The sequence below is a fragment of the Vicia villosa genome, linkage group LG6, assembly GCF_029867415.1.
Source record: "Vicia villosa cultivar HV-30 ecotype Madison, WI linkage group LG6, Vvil1.0, whole genome shotgun sequence".
Classification (NCBI taxonomy): domain Eukaryota; kingdom Viridiplantae; phylum Streptophyta; class Magnoliopsida; order Fabales; family Fabaceae; genus Vicia; species Vicia villosa.
The window spans coordinates 21,759,821-21,783,431 of record NC_081185.1 but is presented as its reverse complement, the minus strand read 5'-3'; the positions used below and the strand labels follow the sequence as shown (position 1 = coordinate 21,783,431).

The 23,611-nt window shown below is 33.8% G+C and overlaps 1 protein-coding gene across 3 annotated transcripts; it reads left to right on the top strand.

Moving 5' to 3' along the window:
* Nucleotides 1-2,515: 2,515 nt before the first annotated feature.
* On the top strand, nt 2,516-23,462 carry LOC131608972 (histone-lysine N-methyltransferase ATX2-like). 3 transcript variants are annotated; one of them, XR_009285904.1, is made up of 26 exons: nt 2,516-3,541; nt 4,211-4,262; nt 4,522-4,596; nt 4,735-4,957; nt 5,310-5,433; nt 5,530-5,634; nt 5,862-6,067; nt 6,709-6,801; nt 6,977-7,074; nt 7,755-7,925; nt 8,186-8,317; nt 8,497-8,544; nt 8,718-8,829; nt 8,912-8,977; nt 9,054-9,115; nt 9,325-9,381; nt 9,769-9,837; nt 9,995-10,187; nt 12,573-12,857; nt 13,013-13,074; nt 13,164-13,241; nt 13,694-13,789; nt 14,277-14,380; nt 14,542-14,684; nt 15,899-16,044; nt 16,273-16,757. XR_009285904.1 is itself a non-coding variant. In XM_058880583.1 (25 exons), the coding sequence occupies exons 1-24, from the start codon at nt 2,877-2,879 to the stop codon at nt 14,681-14,683; spliced, it is 3,318 nt and encodes a 1,105-aa protein (XP_058736566.1). In that variant the 5' UTR covers nt 2,516-2,876; the 3' UTR covers nt 14,684; nt 23,298-23,462. The 3 variants fall into 3 exon arrangements, 2 of the variants coding, with proteins under 2 accessions (XP_058736566.1, XP_058736565.1); XM_058880583.1 differs by lacking the exons at nt 15,899-16,044; nt 16,273-16,757 and adding an exon at nt 23,298-23,462; XM_058880582.1 differs by lacking the exon at nt 15,899-16,044 and having other exon boundaries at nt 2,517-3,541.
* Nucleotides 23,463-23,611: the final 149 nt, after the last annotated feature.

Here is a 23,611-nt window from a genome sequence, read left to right as displayed (position 1 = left end):
TCACCATAAATAAGAACTTGAATGGAAAGAAAACCATATTCACCTAAATGAAAGCTTGAAAGAAAAACCATGCCTACTTGAATCTTTGATGAATGATGAAAACCTTGATGATGAAAACCCTAATCTCCAAAGAAACTTAGGCCTTAAGCCATTGATCTAATGATTCCACAAATGATATGCACGAAGTACCTTTGATTAGAAGGAAACTTGAACGTCTTGATTAATAGAAAAATAGCACTTGGTCAACCAAAATTCAAGCCTCCATGGTTGACTTGGTTGACCAAAAGTCAAGAGAATGTGGACCACTTCTAAGCTCTTTCCATCACAATGTATAGTGAATTAATCTTGAGTGAAAACTAGGTCAGAACCCAAAAACACCATGCCTCGTCTTCTCTTCCAAGCAAACTTCAAATGCACTAGGGTTTAGTTCATCCTTAAACACCAAAACCCTAATCTTGGGCATACAAGGAAAAAGACAACCAAACTCGATTGATCATCACAAGAAAAACCCTAATCTTGACTGAGTCACCAAAGAAATACATGCCATAAATCTTCTTTCTAAACAAATGATGAATGCTCCTCAAATCAAATACAAGTAGATGCTTCCACATACACCGTGTCACATCTTCAACTCTTGCTTAGCCAACCAAGATAAAGATTTGTAATACAAGCAGTCAAATGAACCATCTTCCATGATTAATTAGATACCTTGGTCAAAACAAAACCTCAACCACATGAAAACCCTAATCACTTGATACAAACAATCATGCCCATGCTTTGATCCTCACCTGAAATTTAACAAAGAAAACCCTTTTGGGCAAAGACATTAACAAAAAGTCACATGCAAATGAATGATTGGTAGAAAAGATGTTGATGAATGATAGATGGTATCTTAGAGGTAAAAATTAGGGCATGACAAAATACACTTTCAATCCTCTAACCCTCTTTTCAAAAATTGTCATTCTCATATTTGATTCCATTCTCACACTCCTCTCATAAAATCACTTAAAAAAAACACTTCAAAGTACTACTACACTACCATTCATTTCTTTACACTACTTTGGTATGGTAGAAATATGTGTTTCTATCTCCATCCACATGTCATTTGGATTTGCCTCTTTGATACCACACTAGTTCCTCATAATATATAATTTTAGCTAGCTTTAGTTGGAACTCATTCTCAAGTTTCCTTAGCTCCACATGCTCCCTTCCTTCTCGAACAACTTTTTAACTTCCTCTAATTTTCCCATAAGATGTTGTTTTTCCTTCTGAATGCTTCTAACTGTATGCATATTCCAATTAGTTGCTTTAACTCAAACTTTTTCTAATCCGTGTCCAAACTACTACCTTCTTCCCAAGTCCCTATATTTTTTTTTCATAAGTGTCCCCTAGAACCCAAACACGTTCTAACTCCACGCTTCTTAATGATAGTTATCGTTACTCTTTCCGTTTTCCATCCATAACAATTCCTCAAGCGAATGAATTTCCTTTAGAAAATTCGTATTAGTAAACCCCAATTGCTTTAACGCCTAGCTGATTTTTCATGGGTCAATTCTTGTTTTCATAACAATGACAATTTTTGGATTCCTTTCTTGAATATAAGTTTTACACACTTGAAGAAAAACTTTGTTTCCCGCTCCTCTGCAATTTCAAAACATTATCCTTATTTGTTCAACTTCCATAAAAACTATTGATTAATACTTGTAGCCCCATGCCATTGACTCGACGTTTCTTCAAACATGTATTTTATTTTTACATACTTATACCATTTATATATCTTTGCATATATAAGTATAAGAAATATACTGAATTTAAAACGGTACGACATTTACAACGATACAAATTTGATTCATATGTGTCGATTCACACCTATTTAAATATATATATATTTTTAAGATTTTACAATAAAATCACAATCCTACGAGAAAATAATACATCTGATTTAAAGCCCGAAAACTAAGACCTAACATTTCTTTAAAATTATATTATATACTATTGTATAAGATTACAAACACATTCTAAACCAAAAAATAAAGGAAAACTAATTTGTTCAAATTTTGTCAAGTTTATATATATATATATATATATATATATATATATATATATATATATATATATATATATATATATATATATATATATTGTCCCAAAGTTTACATTATTTTATCAGTGCCATTTATTTTCAAATAATCTAACCAAAATTTCATCTAAAAATCTAATGTTCTTTACACACTCATCAACCAAATTGACTTAATTGAACATTTGTTACAAGACAAGAAAAAATTTGTTCTCTAACTCAAGAGTTTGTGTCTTGTATGCTGTGCTATTATCACTTACTTCAACATGAACCAATTACACTTACCTTTAACATCAGATAAAAATTCTATATAACTAACATCAAAACAACAACATAAATATTCCAATTCACACAAATTTGAACATGCTTCCAACCCTATACCACACCACAGTTTCAAAAATCAGCTAGAAATAATCACAACTTCAGATTCTCTACTGCCATGCTTCCAAACACACCCTAATACCCTATCTTAGATTCTTAAATCATTAAAAAAATCCACTTTCAATCCTCCTACCCTCTTTTCAGAAACTGTCATTCTCATATTAGATTCTTCTGATAAAATCACTTATAAAAAAAGCACTTCACAGTACTACTACACAGATTCCACGGCGGGAAAACGCAATTTATTTCATCAAATTCCAACAATAATAATTCATAATTCATTCCGAAAAAATTAACAAAAAGTAAAAAGAAAAAAAACACTCACACGAGTTTTCTTCTTCTTCTTCTTCTCTCTCTCTCTCTCTGAAACAAACACAAAACCCTAACATTGCAAAATTCCCTTTCTTCTTCTTCTTCAATGGCATTCCCTCCCGATGAAATCGTCGGAGGACTCGCCACCGAAGAAGACACCACCATTGACATCCACACCACCCACGGCGCCCCCATTCGCTACCTCCCTCTCGATCATCTCTACTCCTCCACATCCCCTTGCAGCGGCTCCTCCAACGTCATGTCCAAAAAAGTTAAAGCTCGTAAACTCACCCTAACCACAGCCACTACTCCCAACCACAACAACAACAGCGAAGACGATAACAATAATAACATCCACTTCAATGGTGAAATCGAAATCGATATTGATTATCCGATTGATGATGATAAGAAAACCACGTCTACATCTATGGTGGTTTACACTAAACCGCCTCTTCTGTATGTTTACTCTCGGCGAAGAAAGAGGAGTTCGATTCCGGTGTCGTTTCGCGATTCGTTGTTAAGGAGGCGGGAGGAGATGGATGCTGAGAGGACTGTGTTGAAGAGGAGGAGAATTGGGAATAATGAATTGGAGAGATTAGGGATTGATTGGAATGCGTTGGGGAAAATTGATGGACCGAGGTTGAGGGAATGTAGGAATCCAATTGGGAATTCTGGTGTTGATGGGAGGAATAATGATAATAACAAGTGTAGTTCTGCTGTTAAGGTTCCGAGGTTGGCGCCGGAGTCTTACTCGATGAAGCGATGGGTCGCGTAATTTCACTTTTGCTTTCTCTCTTGATTTTATTTATTGTTTATTGTTTTTGTTCTAGTGTGCAATGTAGTTAAAGTTTTGTTTGTTTGTATTCTAGGAACTGAGTTTATACAAAGTTCAGTTTTGCTTAGATGGTTAGTTAGCTCTACGAGTTGGTTTTTGGGTTTGTGTATTTATGTCTGGTTGGAAGGAGGGGGAGTCTTATGTGAATGTTAAGTCTTGCATGTAGTTTCTAAAGAGGGATTGTTGTTTGTGATTTTTCGGAATGTATGTAGTTTTTGTTTAGACTGTAGGTGAACTTTGCTTGAATGTCTATGGAGTATATAGTTTTGTGTATAAGGCTGAGTGATGTTGTTTATGTGTCTCTATGGTTTCTGTGTGGTAGGGAGAAGCAAGTCTTACATTAATGTTCTCTTTCTCTGCACTTACTACAGGTTGAGTTTATGTGAATATGTTAAGTCTTGCATGTAGTTTCTGAAGAGGGATCGTTGTTTGTGATTTTTAGGAATGTAGTTTTTGTTTAGACTGTAGGTGAACTTTGCTTGAATCGAATGTCTAGGGAGTATTTAGTTGAATAAGGCTGAGTGATGCTGTTTGTGTCTCTATGGTTTGTGTGGTAGGGAGAAGGAAATTTTACATTAATGCTCTCTTCTCGGCACTTACTGCAGGTTGAGTTTTGATGGCGCCGATCCCAAGGCTTTTGTCGGATTGAAATGCAAGGTAATCTTTTGTAACCTTTGGGTTAGTAATTGTTAGGCGGAATATACAAAGGATCCATTTTTAAATTTCGCACAACATTAGATTGATATCAAATGATAAATATAGACTAATGTAATGGTTGTAATCTATAGTGCACATGCGCGACATTTAAAAATTGATGTAACTCAAGTGCTTCCTTAACAATTGTATAATCATTCTGCTGCGTCTGTTTATACAGATACAGATCATCAATTTCGGCTTCGTTTTTTTTTTTTTGCAGGTTTACTGGCCCATGGATTCAAAATCATACACTGGCCATGTCAAAAGTTATGACAGGGAAGCCAATATACATCATGTACGCCCTTGTATAAATTATTGCTCAAATGTTTTGAATAGCTTCGAACAAAATGTTATGTGCAATTACGACTATGTGTATTTGATGATGTTGCACATGTTATTTGGATTTCATCCTTTCATTAATAAATATTTGCAGATTGAGTATGATGATGGAGATGAGGAAAATTTAACTCTTTCAAATGAAAATGTAAAATACCATGTTTCTCGAAATGACATGGAACGCTTAAAATTGAGTTACGCCAAAGTTCGTGACAGTAATGTCTCTGATTATGATGTTGAAGAGATGCTCGCACTGGCTGCAAGCATGGATGATTGCCAAGACTTTGAGCCAGGGGATATCATATGGGCGAAGCTTACAGGTTTATGCTCAATCTTGTTCAGTTGTTCCATTTGTAGATTATTATATGTTGGAGTGGGATATCTTTTATTAAATTTAATTTTAAGAAGTATTTACATCTGGCTATAAGATTTTTTTTTATAAATATTATTATTATTTTTTCCTGTGATTCCATATGTATACTTTTGCAATTTATATGGCATATTAGTAACTTATGTATGCTTCATACCAAAGGAGCTAGGTACACATTCTCTACTTTGGTAATAATCTTATTTGTTTATTACTTGCATTTTCAGTAACAGTTAGACCTGTTAATTTTGTAACTGCTAAATGGATGTGCCTTTTTTATTTTTATGTTTATGTTTACTTTGCAGGTTATGCAATGTGGCCTGCTGTTGTCCTGGATGAATCACTTGCTAGCAGCTGTAAGGGTCTAAAAACATTCATAGGGGGGAGATCGGTTCCTGTCCAATTTTTTGGCACCCATGACTTTGCAAGGTTTGATATTCTGTTAAATCTAAGAAAATTTTAGCTTTCAATATTGAGTGAGAAACTGTCTCCTTACAAGAAAAACCATACTCTCCCTTCTTCCAGAGTTCGACTGCAACAGGTGAAATCATTTCTCAATGGACTTCTAACAGATCTACACTCAAAGTGCAAGAAACAGAGTTTCATCGATGGTTTAGAAGAGGCAAAAAGGTAATATTTATCACTCTTTTTCTTTTCTCTTTAATGGTTCTCACACTTATTAGCTAGAATGTCAAAAGATGGAAACCTTAATATGCTGCCAATTGCAATTTTGCTTGTGCGGTTTCAGGTTCACGTTTATTAATATGTTAACAGTATTAGTCTTCATTCTCTGTAATCTAGCACTTTCAGATGGTTGCTCTAAATTTATTGGTTTTACAACTGATTTGCTTAATCAGGTATTTAAGTGCACAGAAGCTTCCTTTGGAGATGATAGAACTGCGGAAAAGATGTACAGCTGATAACCATAACAATATAAGGGGAGAGAATGGAGGATGTACAGATTCTGGTGAAGACTGTGTAAATGACAAAGGGACTTGGGCAGCACTTCAAAACATTGATACTTTTCCTTATGAAGTGGGAGACTTGCAAATTCTAAGCCTTGGTAAATTTTCAATACTACTAGTACTTCATGTTTTTAGTAATATCTTCGATTAACCTTCTTGCTTTCTGACAGGATCTCTTTATTTTTGGTTGATGCTTTGCTTCATATAGCTGCTTTCTGATTTTCCTTGGTGGTTCCAAGAGACCCATCAAAACATAACCTTTCAATATTTTTAGTTCACTTCAAATCTATCTATTCTTCCACTCGTAGGAAAAATTGAGTGTTTCGAAAAGGTTTCCTTTGACTAACTTGATTATCTTAGATGGTAGTAGCTAGAAAGACTGGTTAGTAGTCTCATCAATATGCTAAACAGTTTTCATTTATCAACCAGTCAAATAATGCCACATGTATAAAAACTGTTTCCTTCTATTGCTAGTTCAACATTTTAGCAGTTCCATCAGTGTGGATTCTTGCTTCCTGAAAGTGCAGAGTTTTACCCTGACAATAGATAAAATCATAGTTTTTATTATTATATCCGAGATTGAACACACCCTACAATACAATATAGAGTATGCTCACTTTCAACAAAAATTGAGGGTGGGTTTTTAGGGTCACTATTATTTCTTGGTTATTGGCAATTTGGTGAAGCCAAATGAACTTCTAGCCCCAAGGATGTTAACTATTTTTTTTTTCTTTTTCAGGAAAAATAGTTGGAAATTCCACTGCTTTTAGGGATGGAAAATCTATCTGGCCTGAAGGGTACACAGCAGTGAGGAAATTCACTTCAGTTACTGGTGATGCTTTTTATATGTTTTTGATTTCGAATGCTTACATGTTATTCTTTTGTTTGATTTTTTAATTGTCCTAAAGAATATTAAACATGCCATTATCCTCATTTGATTATTTTTATTCCATTTATTCTGATTCTTTATTTCCCCCCCTCCTTTTTTGTGATTTTTGGTTGTTTAGACCCTAAAGTATCCGTCCCTTATAAGATGGAGGTTCTGAGAGACCCAGAATCCAGAATCAGACCATTATTCAGAGTGACAGTTGATGGTGGTGAGCAGGTTGGTTTTTACTATAAGATATGACTTCGCACTTTTACACATGATTTCTCTGAAAAATTCTATATTGAATTATCTGATGCTCTTACTTTTGTATCTATTTTTTGGTATTATCCTTGAGGGTTATTTCTTTTACCTTCCCTGACACATGTAACATAAATAAAGCATAAACTTTAATGACCTTAGAGTCAATAATCTTCTCTGATAAAACAATTCTCAGCCATACACAAAAGAGAACAGAAATCACACCAGAAACTGTTGCAGCGGAGCATCCATATAATTAAAAAACCACAGTTGAATATTTGCTACATAACGGTCCTACCGTTAAATTGTCTCGTTACTAATTCCACCCTGTGTATTTTCTTTTTTTCCCCCCTGAAAATAAACAAGCCACATTTTAGGTTTGCTTTCTTCATGATCCTGCACCTGGCCCACACTGTCAGCTTTTTTTCTGTCCTTTTTAAAATGTTCTTTATTTTGTTCAGGTTTCTGTTTCTAAAGAAAAAGGTTAATGCTTATGTACAATATGCTCGCTTTGATAGCTAGATTTCTGGGTTTGTTTATTAATTGTTAAATTGCTTAACTAACTAGACTTGGTTTTTCCCTTATCTTGCAAGGATAATAAAAAAGAATCTCTAGTTTCCATGACTTGTATTAATCTTGTTGTAAATGTTTTGCTGCAGTTCAATGGTTATACGCCATCTTCTTGCTGGAATCAAATATACGAAAGGATAAAGAAATTGGAAAAGGTTGTTTCTGAAAGTTCCGTTGCTGATGGTGACATAGAAAGTGTCTACGAATCCGGCTCTGATATGTTTGGTTTTTCCAATTCTAAAGTGGCTAAACTTATTAAGGTATGCTGTTTTTAGATTTGAATGTGAACATGAAGTCAATATATTGGAAATTAGCAAATTGCTCAGGAAATATCTTTACTTTATCCCATAGAAGACTTGGTGAAATAAAGATAGTTTGGGTTTTGATATGGCTCAATGGTGTCAACTGCCAATCAGTCCTTATACTTGATCTAACCCAATATCTTTTACTATAACACACATACTTTTTCAACCCGTGTACGTGATCCTTGATAATCACTGAAAGTAAGTATTATTTCCAGGGATTATCTAAGTCCAAAGTCTCTTTGAAGAAATCAACGTGCAAGTCAGGTTCCGGATTGCCTCTTGGTTATAGACAAGTTCATATTAATTGGTTTGATCTCGATAAGTGCAATGTGTGCCATATGGACGAGGTACTGAGCCCCCCTTTATCCTTTAGAGTTCATGCTCTTTTTATTGAGTGTTTCTGATTTTCTCCTTATCCTGTTTTTCATGTTCGTTCAAGGAAAATAAAATACTATTTTTCTTGCTTGTTTGCTAATAATCTTATTCTATACCGTGCTTGCTAATTGTGAGTTATTTGTATTGTCAGGAGTATGAGACCAATCTGTTTCTGCAGTGTGACAAATGTAGAATGATGGTATGACCACCCCACCTCGGAAATCTTTATACCTCACTTCCCCCCCTTAATTGATTATATAACATAAAGGAAGGGGTTTAACTTTCATGTGTTCAATACTGCTTAATTAAATAATAAGTCTACTACTTAATCCATTTATTGAGATGGAGCTATAAATTGTAATGTTCACTCAGGTCCATGCTAGATGCTATGGAGAATTGGAACCTGTAAATGGAGTGCTATGGTTATGCAAATTATGTCGCTCGGGTGCTCCTCCCCCACCATGTTGCTTATGTCCACTCATAGGTATTCTTGAACTCACTAATATTCATATTGTATTCTAAGTTTTATGACATGCCACTGATTATTGTAACGGAATTTCTTCTAGGTGGTGCAATGAAGCCTACTACAGATGGCCGGTGGGCTCATTTGGCTTGTGCGATGTGGATACCTGGTTTGTTTGTCTGACTTTGTGTACTCTTTTAGACTCTAGTTTGCTCATGTTTGCTAAGGCTTATAATTTTTGCCAGAAACTTGCTTAGCTGATGTCAAGAGAATGGAGCCTATTGATGGTTTGAGTAGAATCAGTAAGGTAGGCCTTCATAACTAATTATGCCTTTAATACTACCTTTTTTTGTCTTGTAAACATTTTCATGCTGTAAACATTTTCATTATTTTTCCTTTTTAATTTTCGTCAAATTGCTTGTGCGTCACACCGATCATACCGAGTTCTACCATTTCATATATAATCTGGTTCCTAATTGCTTCCTCTTTAATCATGTAAATTTTGTATCCGAACAGGACCGTTGGAAATTGTTATGCAGCATATGTGGTGTATCTTATGGTGCCTGCATCCAAGTAAGTTTTCAAGTGTTTAGATAAAGAATAGTTTAAGTATGTTTTTCCTTGGTTAATAGGCCAAATCAACCTGGAACACCGCACCTGAATGAACTGAACCACAACAAAATCACCTTTTGCAGGAAGAAATATTGAAAATACAGTCATTTTTTGAAAATGTTTAATTTATGTATGGGTGCATCAGACTATATTTAATCTTAACCATCCATCTATATTTGTATGGTCAATATTAGCTTAATTTGTCTCACTTGATACACCTTGTATGCAAAAACACACATACATTACACATTGCACGGAGCTTGGCCATTCTATTTCTTTACTAAGCAATTTCTTATAGTTTACTAAATTATGATGGTTTTTCTTCTTCAAAATGTCAATTCTTCATAGTGTTCAAACAATTCTTGTCGCGTAGCGTATCATCCACTCTGTGCACGTGCAGCTGGTCTTTGCGTTGAGGTATTTTCCCTTTTTTCTTTTTTCTATACATATTTTATAAATTATTTTGTTTTGATCTTAAGAGAGTGGTGTTGGCTTTGATACAATAGTTAGCTACTTAGCTTAAAACATTGATTTGATAGGCCATTTATTATTATTTTTAATTTATGATTTATAGCTTGAGAGCGAGGACAGGCTCCATCTACTATCCCTAGATGACGATGAGGATCAGTGCATTCGCTTACTTTCTTTTTGCAAGAGACATAGGCAGCCATCTCATGAAAATTCTGTAGCCGATGAACGTGTTCAGATTATTGGTCAATGTTCAGATTATAAACCACCACCCACTTCATCTGGTTGTGCCCGAAGTGGTACGCTATTTGAAACTTATTTTGCTTATACAATTTTCCAATTTTATATCTTTTTCTTGCTTAATCTCTAGTAACCAATGTAAAAATAAACAGATGCTGTGTGTGTTGACTCTTAGTTTTTTTTTGAAACAACCAATGTTAATATTTTTAGTAATAGTATCATGTTGGGAGTGGGGATTGAAGCCTCATCCCCCTTATCATTCCATTCTGCTCCTTAACTCTCCCATATTAGCCACCAAACCAACCTTATATCCCCTAACTCTTAGTTAGTTTTTTGTTATACAGTTATACCATCTGTCTGTGGCTTCACTTATACTTTACTATTTTATTGAACTTTTTGTTCATGTTCAATGTTTTGGAGTATTCTATCTCGACTAAGTTTTAGTTATTCTTTATTTAGGATCAACTGAATTGATTTTCAAATTAGATATACTGTGTTCTAATGACCTTGACATCAAACTAATGACGTCGACCCTCCCATCGAATTGCTTGCAATTTGTGTTTTTTTACTTTAATAATTAATTGGGTCGACAATCAGTTATGTATCGAAGAAAGCTTTTAATGTGCACATTTGGAAAGGGGAATAGTTGTGTGCTAAGAGCAGGGTGTTTGTAATAGGCCTCCTATCACTAGGACTTAAGTTGGATAGAAGCATAGAAATCAAATTAGTGTTGGGGCTGAAGTCATGTAATTTTAGTAGCAGTTTATGTTACTATTATTAAATGTTGTGTGTACAGTAACTTCCATAGGAAGTCAAAAACTGCTTTAGGAAATTAAATTAATAAATATAGGCTGAAAGACAAAAGAGAGGGCATTCAGTTGTATTACTATTATGTTTTGGTTGGTTGGGAGAGACTAGGCTCTCTATCTCCTAGAGGTTGGGTTGCTGTATTTCTTCTTATAACCAACTCTGTAGGATGTTATTCTCAGAGGGTTGTTGATTATAATATAAGTTATTCAGTATGTACTGTTCTTCACTTGCCCGTAAATCCTAGATCTATCACAGGGTTGCAGAGTATCCAAGCTGATGAGCAAAAATGTTGCTACATTTTTTGAGACTAGTTAACATAGTTTGTGTCGGGCTACATCTTTGATAGATTTCCACACGTATTCATGGCATATTAATGCTGAAAAACGTTTTTTAAAGGCTAATTCTGTTTATCAAGACCGTCTCTGGCTGTATCTTCCTAATGAATGCATGAAACCTCTAAATCAGTCGTAGTTCTCAGTGCACAGGTGTCATTTTGCACCGGTTTTACCAAATGCAGGAATATGACATGTATATAAAAATTATAGGACAGAACTATAGTATAGTGCATTAAATTAGTATAAAAAAATTAATAAAAAAGAATAAATCTCAATTTATAAGTGAGAATTGACATGTACTCCCTCCGTTCTTTTTTAAGTGTCATTTTAGCACAAAGCTCTTCAACCAAGACAGTGGATTGTTAAGAGTTATTTTTCCTATTATATCCTCATTTATTTTCTCTTTCCAAATATATTCACATTTATTTTCTCTTTCCAAATAAATTCAATCATACATACTCTCTCTCTTTCCAATAACTAAATGAGAAATTAATTAAATTTATGGAAAATGTGAAGTGAAGTTATTGAGAAAGTAAGGGTATAATTGACAAACTATAACATTAAATTATAAAAATGACACTTAAATGGAAAAAAAATTCTTCTAAAACGACACTTAAAAAAAAAGGAGGGAGTATTATTTTAGACAAAATGAGATATCATACTTAATCTAATTATTGGAATATTCTCATCTCTATTGGTATTAAAGTTTTAAAAATTGAAGAAAATCGTAAAATACAACTATAAGTGTATGGTATAAATGTGTGCGGCATGATGGATACCACACAACACGGCTTTTGAAGTTTTACTTGCTTCCTTGCTGGTTTGAAAGATGCTCATTCTATTTCTTGCTCAAAATATCAGTTAGCCAACTTGTTGTAGTACTGGGTTTTGAGTTGATTGATGTGTGCATTAATACTTCTTAGATTCAATCTGAGTCAACCTGGTTAAGGATGTGTCCCTGTTTGTGCATTGAAAAGTCAAATCTCAGGGAAAGGTTGTAGACTCCCTATTGTATATTGCTTGGGGGATTGAAGATTAATTGGAAAATACTGGGTGACTGGTAAATAAGAACAGTCACCTTTTCTTTTGGAGATTTTTTGCTTTTTAGGATGCATCTTTTGTGCCAAATATTTGCTGGATGTTTTTTATTTTTTGTATTTTACCTCTCATATTGGCTAAAAGAGATTGATTTTGTTCTATTTGTTTTGGTCTTTCTTCCTCCTTTCTAATAAATTGTTCAATTGAACTAGTTAAAAATGCATTTGTTTAACGAAGCCTGCCTTTATTCTTTTTGGGCAGAGCCATATGATTACTCTGGTCGGAGAGGCAGAAAAGAACCTGAAGTACTTGCAGCTTCTTCGCTGAAACGTTTGTTTGTGGAGAATCAACCATATTTAGTTGGTGGATACTGCCAACATGGATTGTTGAACGCCCTAGAGCCTTCTGGCAGAGGAGTTTGCTCTAAATTCTTTTGTAGCGAGCAAAGGCTAAGAACGTCGATGAGTGATTCTGCAGACAACATACTTAGTGTTCCTGAGAAATATAAGTACATGAAGGAAACCTTCCGGAAGCAGTTGGCATTTGGTAAGAAAAGTTGTCTTTAATACTTTTGAAAGTGGCGGGGAAAGGGAATTTGTTTTCAGTGGAATGTTGGCTTTTACTGGCACGGAGGGTCATAATTTCTGATTTAGCTATGGAGTGAACTCCTAAAACAAATGTTTTTGTTTTTTAAATTTAAGGGAAATCAAGAATTCATGGATTTGGCATCTTCGCAAAGCATCCATATAAAGGTGGAGACATGGTAAAGACAAATATATTTCATTTGAATGGTCCTCTTTTATTATAGTATTTCACTTTTAAAGGATGGACTCCTTGATTTTGTTTATTTAGGTGATTGAATATACCGGTGAACTTGTTAGACCTTCTATTGCTGATCGAAGAGAGCATTTTATATACAATTCTTTGGTGGTAAGTGTTTTTGAATTATCAAATGTTAGGAACTTAAGAAAATAGTTTGAAAATTGATGAAAAGAAAGAAGACATTTTATTTTAAGAGTGAGAATAAGAGAGGGGTCTCTCTCAGTGTTATCAAGTATCCGCAATTGCGGCGCTATGACGGATATGCATGGGGGTTTTCGGACTCGCCACAATGGTAAATATCAGCCGATATTGCGCATTTGTCCGCCATAATCCACTATATCGGCGCCACAAAGTGTCTAGTATGGCGGGATTTTGGCTCTCCGCCATGGACAACACCGCTCTCTCTCTCTCTCTCTCTCTCTCTCTCTCTCTCTCTCTCTCTCTCTCTCTCTCTCTCTCTCTCTCTCTCTCTCTCTCTCTCTCTCTCTCTCTCTCATCTCTATTATCTCTCTCTTTCTGTGTGCAGGATTTAGTGACCTGTGTCCTTTTCCCTTATGCAGGGTGCTGGAACATATTTGTTTCGGGTTGATGATGGAAGAGTCATTGATGCCACCAGAGCAGGAAGCATCGCTCATTTAATTAATCATTCCTGTGCAGTGCGTCCTTTCCTCCTTTTTTTAATCAGTTTCGTATTAATCCATTTATTACTTGTTAAACATTGCCATTTCAATCTGCTTGCTTCATTTGATGTATGTGATTCACTTTATTTTTGCTTTTAGAGTTGTGATTTCAAACTAACTAATTTTGGGGATATGCATTCTTGAGAAAACTTAAGCCTTGTCATGGCATATTATCATATTTCTATCTTTTAGACATTGTTAAATGACATTTGATGTATTGTGTTTTGTGTGAAACAATTTGATTAGCTCCCACAAAGCTGTGACCATACATAGGTGGCCCATTAAATGAAAGTATATTCAATCTGATCCTTTTGTTGAACCTATGTTCTACATTTTCTTCTGTTTGGAAATACTGCAATTCGGCATATTTATTTGTGGAAGAAGCTATACTGCCTTTTATTCATTGCTGAAGAAAATAATTAATTGCTTATCTAATATCTATATCACTTTTGTTCTTATGCAGCCAAATTGCTATTCAAGAGTCATTAGTGTTAACGGGGACGAGCATATTATAATATTTGCAAAGAGGGACATTAACCAATGGGAAGAGCTTACATATGATTATAGGTTTTTTTCTTCTTCGAACGAGTAAAGATATATTCACAAAAAGAACCATACAAACTTGGCTTTGTGTTGGTTTAATTGTGTGTGTAGCCTTAATATTTCCAAGTATATTATAATTCTTCATAATTTAATAATCCACTGACTTTCTTTGATTCTTGTAATAGATTTTTCTCAATAGACGAGCGGCTTGCTTGTTACTGTGGCTTCCCAAAATGTCGAGGTGTAGTAAATGATACTGAGGCAGAAGAGCGAGCTGCTACCATATATGTACCGCGAAGTGAATTAGTAGATTGGAAAGGAGAATGAGGTAAGCAGCATTTATCTTGCTGTCTGACATCTTTGGTGAATATTGCAAAGCATCACTTTAACTGTCATGGATTGTTAATGTGGGATTTGGCATTTTACAATTTAAGCAATGACACAAAGGGACCACTTTTTACTATTATAAATTTGCAGACGACCTCCGTTTGGGGTCTTCTGGGAGGAATTTCTGTAGGCTTTGTAGTTCACTTTTTGTGCCTGGTCAAACTTTAGGGAAGCTTGCAGATTATTGTTATTTTGGATGCTGGGCGGGGGGTGGTTGAGTTTTTAGGGTTATTTGTTTTTGTACCTTTAATCTGTACAAAACCTTGTGTTTTTTTTCCTCTGTTGTTTGGTATCAATTCCTTGGTTATGATTTCTTGTGAGGTTTTTTCGTTTTGGCTCTGGAGATTCTCTTGGTTAAATCTTTTTATTCTTTCTGTTTTGAGGATATGCCCTCTCCCCTAAATTCTTATGCTTTTCCTTCGATACCATCATTATTAAAAAACACTAACTCCCAAAAATCAAGGACTTGATTGTTTGCTGGCAATGCTAGCATAGACAAATTTGACTGATTCTAAACTGGTTGTATTAAGATTCTTCGATAGATATGATCAAAATAATTTTTATAAGGCTTCAACAGTCCTCACTTCTTTAGTTAGCTATTGGGGTTGATTTAGGTTTGTTTTTTAGTTAATGGTTGAGTCAGGTCTAAAGTCCACATTCTAAGATAGTATTGGAGCCTATTGTAGATTTTTTATTGCGCCACTTCTATTTTTGATGCTCTAGATGTCCAGCCCTAGACATGAGGGGGCATTGTTATTGGGTGACCCATATTGGTCCATGCTCTAGATGTGAAGGGGTTGGTTGTGATCCTTAATTGACTAGCAACACATTAACACGAACAGAGTAGTCCTTATATTGCTTGGAGAGTCCTCACCTCTTGTGCTAGTATTGAGGTTGAGTTCGACATAAAACCCAAATTCTAAGAGGTTGCCAGACACAGTTGGTCTTTATGCAAACTTGCTGAACCTTATTAGCTCTTATTTTGAGTGGCTTGCACATACTTGTGCATGTTTGATTGAATTTCATTTGGGTTTTAGTGGGAGCTCTCGAGTGATTATATATTTATTTTGTTTCATATTTTTGTCCTTATTTTATTTGTACTTCGGTTCTGTCCTTTCTTGAAAATTTATTCATTCAGTAAAAAATGAATGCTAGATTCTTGGCGATAAATTTGGTCACTTGCCGAAGGATATTTGTAAGAAGCAATTAATAACAAAGATTACCTTGCAATCTACTATGCCAATGGACCCTTGGAACCATAAGTTGTCTTGTCTCTTACATCCTGACTCTTGATGTAGCAGGTCATGTCTTTTTCCCGTGGCTTGTATATTTCTTCGAACCTCTTTTCTTTTTTCTGCGAGTATGGTGATTAAATTGGTTCTGCAGCACACATGTCTTTCTTTTGCTGTCATTTGTTGTCTGTGATTCAAAACCCATCACTTTGATTTCAAATTCAGAAGTTATCTACTTTTGCTAGTTGTTATTCTGTCATACCTCCCGCTTTTCATTGTTTCTATTTTGTCTTGCAGATTTTTGATCCTAATATTATGCCATGGATTCTTGAAGATGGACCTTTGTCCAACAACTTCTGTCATGGGCTCAGCCATTTTTCCGAAATCCGGCGTTGTCAATAAGTAGTCTGAGTCTCTCCATTAATTCGTAACCCCAACTGAGCCGGTTATGTTGGCTCAAGGTGGTTCCTCGGTATTCTGGTTATGGTAATCAGAAAGAAAGCATTTTTTTAAAGTGGCTTCATTTCAAATTCATTTCCTCATTTAAGGCTTCTGTTTAAGGTCAACCAACTTGCTGGTATGTTGTAACTTGCCATTGAATAGGTACAGTTGAAATTATATACAAAATTTATGCGAAGAAATTGAGAATGTGAATGTATGTAATGTAATAGCTGATTGTGTGCCTTTGGAATTTTGAAACGATAAATGTATATACATATATAAAACTAACAAGCATGGATAGTCATTATTGAAGCCAATACTATGTTTCCATTAAAGGTCAATATATCTTAGGTTTTGAGCTTGTAAGTTGAGAATTTCCTTAACTTTAGAAACTTTGTTTAGATCATATCTCTGGTCAATATGATATTTGGATTTTTCCTATACGCCTCTCGAGCCAAAAGGCTATTAGGCGTGACACGAGGATAATATGGGTGATCCAGGACAGACTCGGATAGTGAGTGATCCAATAACGAATCTAGGATAGACTCGAATAATATGGGTTATCCAATAACTGATCTAGGACAGGCTCTCACACTCGCTTAGGTTGTAAGTTTAACTCAACTCTACAAAGTTACCTTGTTAGTCTATTTAAAGGTCTCTTATGAGTGAAAATATTTGAGTTTTATAAGATCTTTTTTATTTATAATGTAGATATCTTTTTAAAGGTGAACCTAACCTTTTAAAGAGTCTGGCGGACAATATAGTTTATTTTGAAATAGAGCCTTAAAATGAATTTAAAATCTAATCCTAAATAAGCATATGGGTTTAAGTCTTAATATAACAAGTTTAAATTATTGAAAATGTAAAAAAGCAAATGATTTATCTAAAGATACAAAACCAATATAATTATAATCGGTGTTTTAAAAACCGGACCGGACCGGCCGGTCGGACCGGTCGAACCGGGAACCGGCCAGGTAACCGGTCTGGTTCAATAGTCGGATCGGATATGCCATCAAACCGGTGGGAACCGGTGAAAACCGGCGGTTTAATTGTTTTTTTTTTTTTTTATAAACTTTTTTTAAAATTTTTTTTAAAATTTTTTTTAAAACTTTTTTTTAATTTTTTTAAATATATTTAGTAGTGTATTACTTAAATAGTATTCTCGCATAGTTTTTTCCGTTAGTGACAAATTAAAAATTTTATTGTCTATTTGTTATTTTTGCTAATAAATTTTCTTAAATAGTATAAACATATTGAATTTTATTTGATTTTTTTAGGAGGATCCTATTTTGAATTAAATTTGGTACACATTAGAGTTATTTTGTTATAAACTTTTCAATTAGATTATGTTGTAATTAGACTTTGTTTAGATTATGTTGTAATTAGACTTTGTAATTTTTTACTATTTTATTATGTGTGATACCTTTGTTTAAAATTTGAATTTAAGTTATGAAATTGTGAATTTATGATATGATATTTTTAAAAAATTTAAAATCTAGTTATATTTTTTTAGAGACTGAATCATCCGGTTCGACCGATTTTATACCTATAAAATGACAAGTCTATTTAACCGAGTTATCTGGTTTAATCCGGTTTGGTCGTGCGGTTCGACCAGTGACCCAGTGGTTCGACCGATAAATTAGTGACACAGTACCCTCACCGATTCGATGACCGGTCCGGTTTTTAAAACACTGATTATAATAGCATAAAATTTCTATATTCACTAGAATTAGGCATTAGCCATTAAGTTTGCATTCAAGACTTTTCTGATAAGCATGTAGTATCATATATTTCTTTAAAATAAGCTTTGGTTTTATCAATAAATTTGATGTAGACCATGTCATATGTCCTTAGTAGTGGTGGTCGATTCGGACAAATGTTTGCTCTCTTTGAACTTTGTTACCTTCGGTGACTTTCTCACCATCTCTTTCTAACCATTCATTCTCACTCATCAAATAAGCTTTGGTATAATTTATTTTATCAATAAATTTGATGTAGAACTATGTCATATGTTCTTAACAGTGGTGGTCTATTCGGACAAGAATTTGCCATCTTTGGTGACTTTCTCTCTATCCTTCTCTAACCATTCATTCTCACTCCTAAAATAAGCTTTGGTCTGATTTTTTTTATCAATAATTTGATGTAGAATGTCACATGTCCTTAATAGTGGTGGTTTATTCGGACACGGATTTGTTTTCTTTGAACTTTGCTACCTTTGGCAACTTTCTCTCTATCTCTCTAACCATTCCTTCTCACTCATTGAAATAATTTATTTTAGTCACTTATTTTTTTCTTCTAAATGCAGCAAAGGTACCCAAGACACAAAATAATATAAAGTTAGCTAATCCTCTCGCTTGTCTATTTCTACCCATAATATAAAGTTAGCTAATTCATTTTGGCTTAAAAAAATGAATTAACATAAATAACTAGATATAACAACAATCAAGTCTTATCGTATTAAGTGAAATCTATTACCTGAATTAAGTTTCGTCAAAATGTTTTATTAAAAATCATATTTATATTTAAATTGTTAGTTTTGAGATGTCTTTCTCTACCTCTAGCTGCTTATTTCCTATTCTTCTCTTCTACTTTTATTACTATAAAATTTACATGTCTTTTATCTATATGCCAACATCTTTTTTATTACAGGGATCCCAACATTCTCTCTAATATTGCAATTTATAATTTTATCATACGTAGTCTTACCACACACCCAATACAACATCTTCATCTTTACTATACTTATTTCTTGTTAATTCTTAACTACCCAACATTGTGTCTCATACAACATCGTAGGACCTTGTGTCATATAAAATCTCGAAAGCTTGAACGGTACATTTGTGTCATATAAAATCTTTTTAGATATGCTTAGTAGTTTTTGCATTTTCCTTATGAATGAAATAAAACAGGAAGAATGCAATAAAATAGGAAGAAATGAAATAGTATAAACTTATGTTTCGTTGTTTGAATTGATTTAAAAGGAAAGAATGAAGCGGGAATCTAATAGAATGCATTCTATCCCATTCTATCACTTTTTAGCATTTTTTGTATCTCTGATTTGGACGGAATGGCAAAATTGATCTATTCTATCTTAAAATATTCAAACAAAAAATGACATCTTTATTTCATTCTACTCTAATTTGCTCCATTCCCTTTATTCCGGTCCTTATGTTTTACAATATCCAAACATAACTTAAAAAAATTCTCTTTGTATGTAAATATATGTATGTAAGTTGAGTTCTTAGCTGTTCATACGACACAAACTTACTCTTCTTAGGGCTGACCCCATGCAAATGTAAAAAGTGCTACAACACTGACCCCAAAATTTTAGGAGGTCCTAAATTTCGAAAGGTCTAATTTTTTTAATAAATATTGATCGAAATAAATAAAATTTTATAATAAAAATCCATTAAATAAATAAAAAATGCTCTATGATAAAAACTCAATACATATAAAAATTGAGATAGATTAAAAATCAAAATAATTATACTTAAATATATTACTGATTAATACATAATTGTATTTTTTAAAATTATAATTATATTTATTTTTTAAATTTGGGTCTATTTTTTAAATTAGAACGGGCCTCTATATTGATTGGACCGACCCCGACTCTTCTTATACTTTAAGCTTATTGTTTTCCTATATTACCCTACATATGCGAGATATTGGATTGGATTGGATTTAAGACTACAAGACTACAATGCTAGCTTTTGTAATCCCTCTCATCTCTAAATATGATGCTTCCCAAAACACCTCACCATATTGATTTTTTTTTGGTATTGATCAAGCTTCAGCCTTCCATCATCCTATTTCAATTTTGTCTTATTTGTACTTGACTACCCCTTCAACTTATATGTTATCTCAATTGTGTCATAACTTTTAATTTTGATTTTCTTTATACAAGACCTGAGTTCTTATGGCAGGTTACATAAGTCTAGTTATCCCCAGAGAACACAATGTTTCTAACTAAATATGGTAATCAACTTAGGCTTTATTGATCAATGCTTACACACCTTTAAAATTTAAGGTTGATGCCATTTTTAGATATTGATGTTATGGGGTTTTATTTTAGATATAACTATAAGTAGAGAAATAAAACTTGATACAAGCTCAATGAAGGATACTAATCCCTATTTATCGAGATGCACAACTCTTAATCATAAATAAATACTAGGAAACTTAGGAAACAAATCATGATTTTAAAATACTATCAGAAACTTGTCCTAGAATTTTTGTAAAACTTAATATCAAAGATATTCTAAGATATTTCATATTCTAATATTTCTCACAGCAGCAATGGTTAAATGGTTGCTGAGGTGAAGGTGGCTATGGAGCCTAAAGAGAGCCTAAAGAGCTGAAAACATGTTGAGGGAAAAGGATGAGCCTATTATAGAAGGCTGTAACCCATGGAAATGGAAGGAAGGAAAAATAATAATGTTGAAGAGTCTCACAATTCAATGATATGGTCTCAATATATGTTTATAGGTAGAGCAATCTTCACCTTACAAATCGATTTTATAAAGATGAGTTAGATCCAATCCACACATTCTAAAATGGTATCAAAGTCTATCTTAAGATCCGTTGGATCGCCTACCATATGTTTTTCGCTATTGAACCACCTCTTATTTATATCCACGCTCTAAATATCCAGTCCTGAGTAAGGGTGTCAAAACAAGCCTGATCTGCCAGACATATTTATTTTGTTCCATTTTTTTGCTGGGTGGAGGAAGGTTTTAGGCTCGCACCCTCTAATGTGTTTGTCCCATTATGTTTTTTTACGGCCTTTTACTGGCGTGGGTATTAACATACTTTTTTTAAAAACATTTTTTAGGTTTTAGAAGGACAGTTCCGCTCTCTTTTTTTGGTGCGGGTCAAAGTTTTAGGTCTATAGTCTTAATTATGTCTGCTCCGCTCTGTCCTATTTTTTGCGGGTTTTTTCGAGACAGTTGGGAACAGGGTAATCTTTAGCGTGAATAGGGTGTGTTGAAGAATTCTACACTTAAAAATGTTATGGTCTCAATATATATTTATAAATGAAACAATCTTTATTTTACAAGTCAATTTTATAAAAATGAGTTAAATTGAATCCACACATTTTAAGATAGAGTCAAAATAATTTAGGATACAAGTATTACCTAACTTTTGAGAACTTGACAGTGACGACACATGCCCACAAATAATATTACTTTGATACTGTAAAAGATGAATAGTATATTTCAATTATGAATAACATTAAGACACTAATGAGTTTATATAAACTATTCTTATTTAACAGGTTTGATTAATGGACTAAAGATCCGAATACAAATTAATACTAACAATAATACAAATAATTACAACTAAAATAACTTTTTTACAACATTCTTCCTCAAGTTAGTGAATGAATATCTATAATTTTTAGTAGGGATGTCAATTTGTATTTGTTAATGGAGATCTCTGTGGACATTATCTGTATGGAGCACTAAAGTTGGAGACTTTTTCTCCGCGGGGACGGGGATGAAGGGAAAAGTTTCTCCAATGACACTTTAAGGCGGGGATTGGGAAAGTACCTTCCGCCCCGTGGATTCCCCGACTCCGACAATATTATTTAACTTTTATATCATATATTATATAATACATAATTATATAATTTTACATAGAATGTATACACTGTCTCCTTTTTTTTTTTTTCCCGATTATCTTTGTCCCCACCATTCATCATCTCCTCTTTTCTCATCATCATTAGAATAACCACTCTCTTTTGTTCATTGGGCTTATTGTAATTACTCTTCAAATTCATTTTACTTTCCATTAATAACATGTTTTTCATTCAATTAATAAATTAGTAGTTATGGATTTGCCACATTCGCACATAATGAACCACTTGCGCTGAACGATAAATCTATTGTGGTAGTAAATTAGCAGAAACACGGTAGCAACAAGTTCTGTTAATATATTTTTTTTAGAGAAAAAATATTAGCAACAACAAGTATTTTTTCTTTAAAAAAAAAAGAAAAAAATAACGAAATACTAGTGTCATAGATAAATTTTTTCTTAAGATTCGATCTCCGTGGATCTCTGTGGAGATCTATGGGGATGGGAATGGGGATGGGGATGGGGGAAAATATTTCTTCGTGGTGGAGATTGAGGATGGAGAATAAATTTGGGGTGGGACAGAGAGCGGAGAAGCATCCTTCGAACATTTTCTACCCCGTTGACATCCCTAGTTTCTAGTATGAAGATAATTTTTTAAAAGTTTTTGCTGACCAACCCTTAGTTAGAAGATCTACCAAGTTGCCTTGAAAAAAATATATGGAGTGGAGATAAGACTATTTTCCAATTTTTTTAATCTTGTCTACCAACTTCAATATGTTTGTTTTGTTCTGTAACGTTGCATTAGAATATAGTCTATACTAATGGCAGATTTATTATCACAATAAAGTCTCTCTGATTCATCACTCTTCATCTTCAAATCTTTTACGATCATTTCAAATCTTAGTAGTTAGCATTATCCCTCTTACCATTGGTCTGAACTCTGCTTCCGCACTAGGTCTCAATACCACACTCTATTTTTACTCTTCCTAGTCACAACAGAAAAATGCAGTATCACGTATTCACAAGTGACTTTGCATAGTTAACAACATTGTTTGCTTTAAGACTCACACTTCCATTTCTATTTGGAGTTCTTTTCAAATGTTGCACAATTTGCAAATGAATCTCCTTTGTTTGGTGCATGATTTGACTAAGCTTACAACAAAAGCAACATTCGTCTAGTATGTGATAGGTATATTAGTTTTTCAACTAACGATACATCTTTTATCAACCACACAATTTCTTGTGTTCTTCCACTTTAGATCAATTGATGAGTTTGCAGGCTTACTTACGTGTTGTCTTGTCAGTTTCTTGCAGAAGATCAGTAATGTATTTCTCCTGAGGTATGAAGATTCCTTTCTTAGAGTGACCAACTTCAATTCTCAAAAAGTACTTCAACTCTTCCAAGGTTTTAATCTCAAACTTTTTGACTAAGAGTCTGTTTGGTAAGACAAATTTTTGAGCTTATAGCTCAAATGATAATTTAGACCCGTTTGATAACGTTTTTTCATCACGAGCTTATCGCTTATTTTGCTTGCTTATAACTTATTTTTTAGACGCTATTTTAAATAGCGTTTTAGCTTATAGCTTAATATTTTTTCTTCCTTTTTTATCATTATTA

Excerpts from the sequence above, each read along its gene's own strand:
- LOC131608972 (XM_058880583.1), top strand. The coding sequence starts at position 2,877 with ATGGCATTCCCTCCCGATGAAATCGTCGGAGGACTCGCCACCGAAGAA. Across the intron at positions 4,597-4,734 it reads GGGAAGCCAATATACATCAT|ATTGAGTATGATGATGGAGA; the intron begins GTACGCCCTTGT and ends AAATATTTGCAG. Across the intron at positions 12,858-13,012 it reads CCGGAAGCAGTTGGCATTTG|GGAAATCAAGAATTCATGGA; the intron begins GTAAGAAAAGTT and ends TTTAAATTTAAG.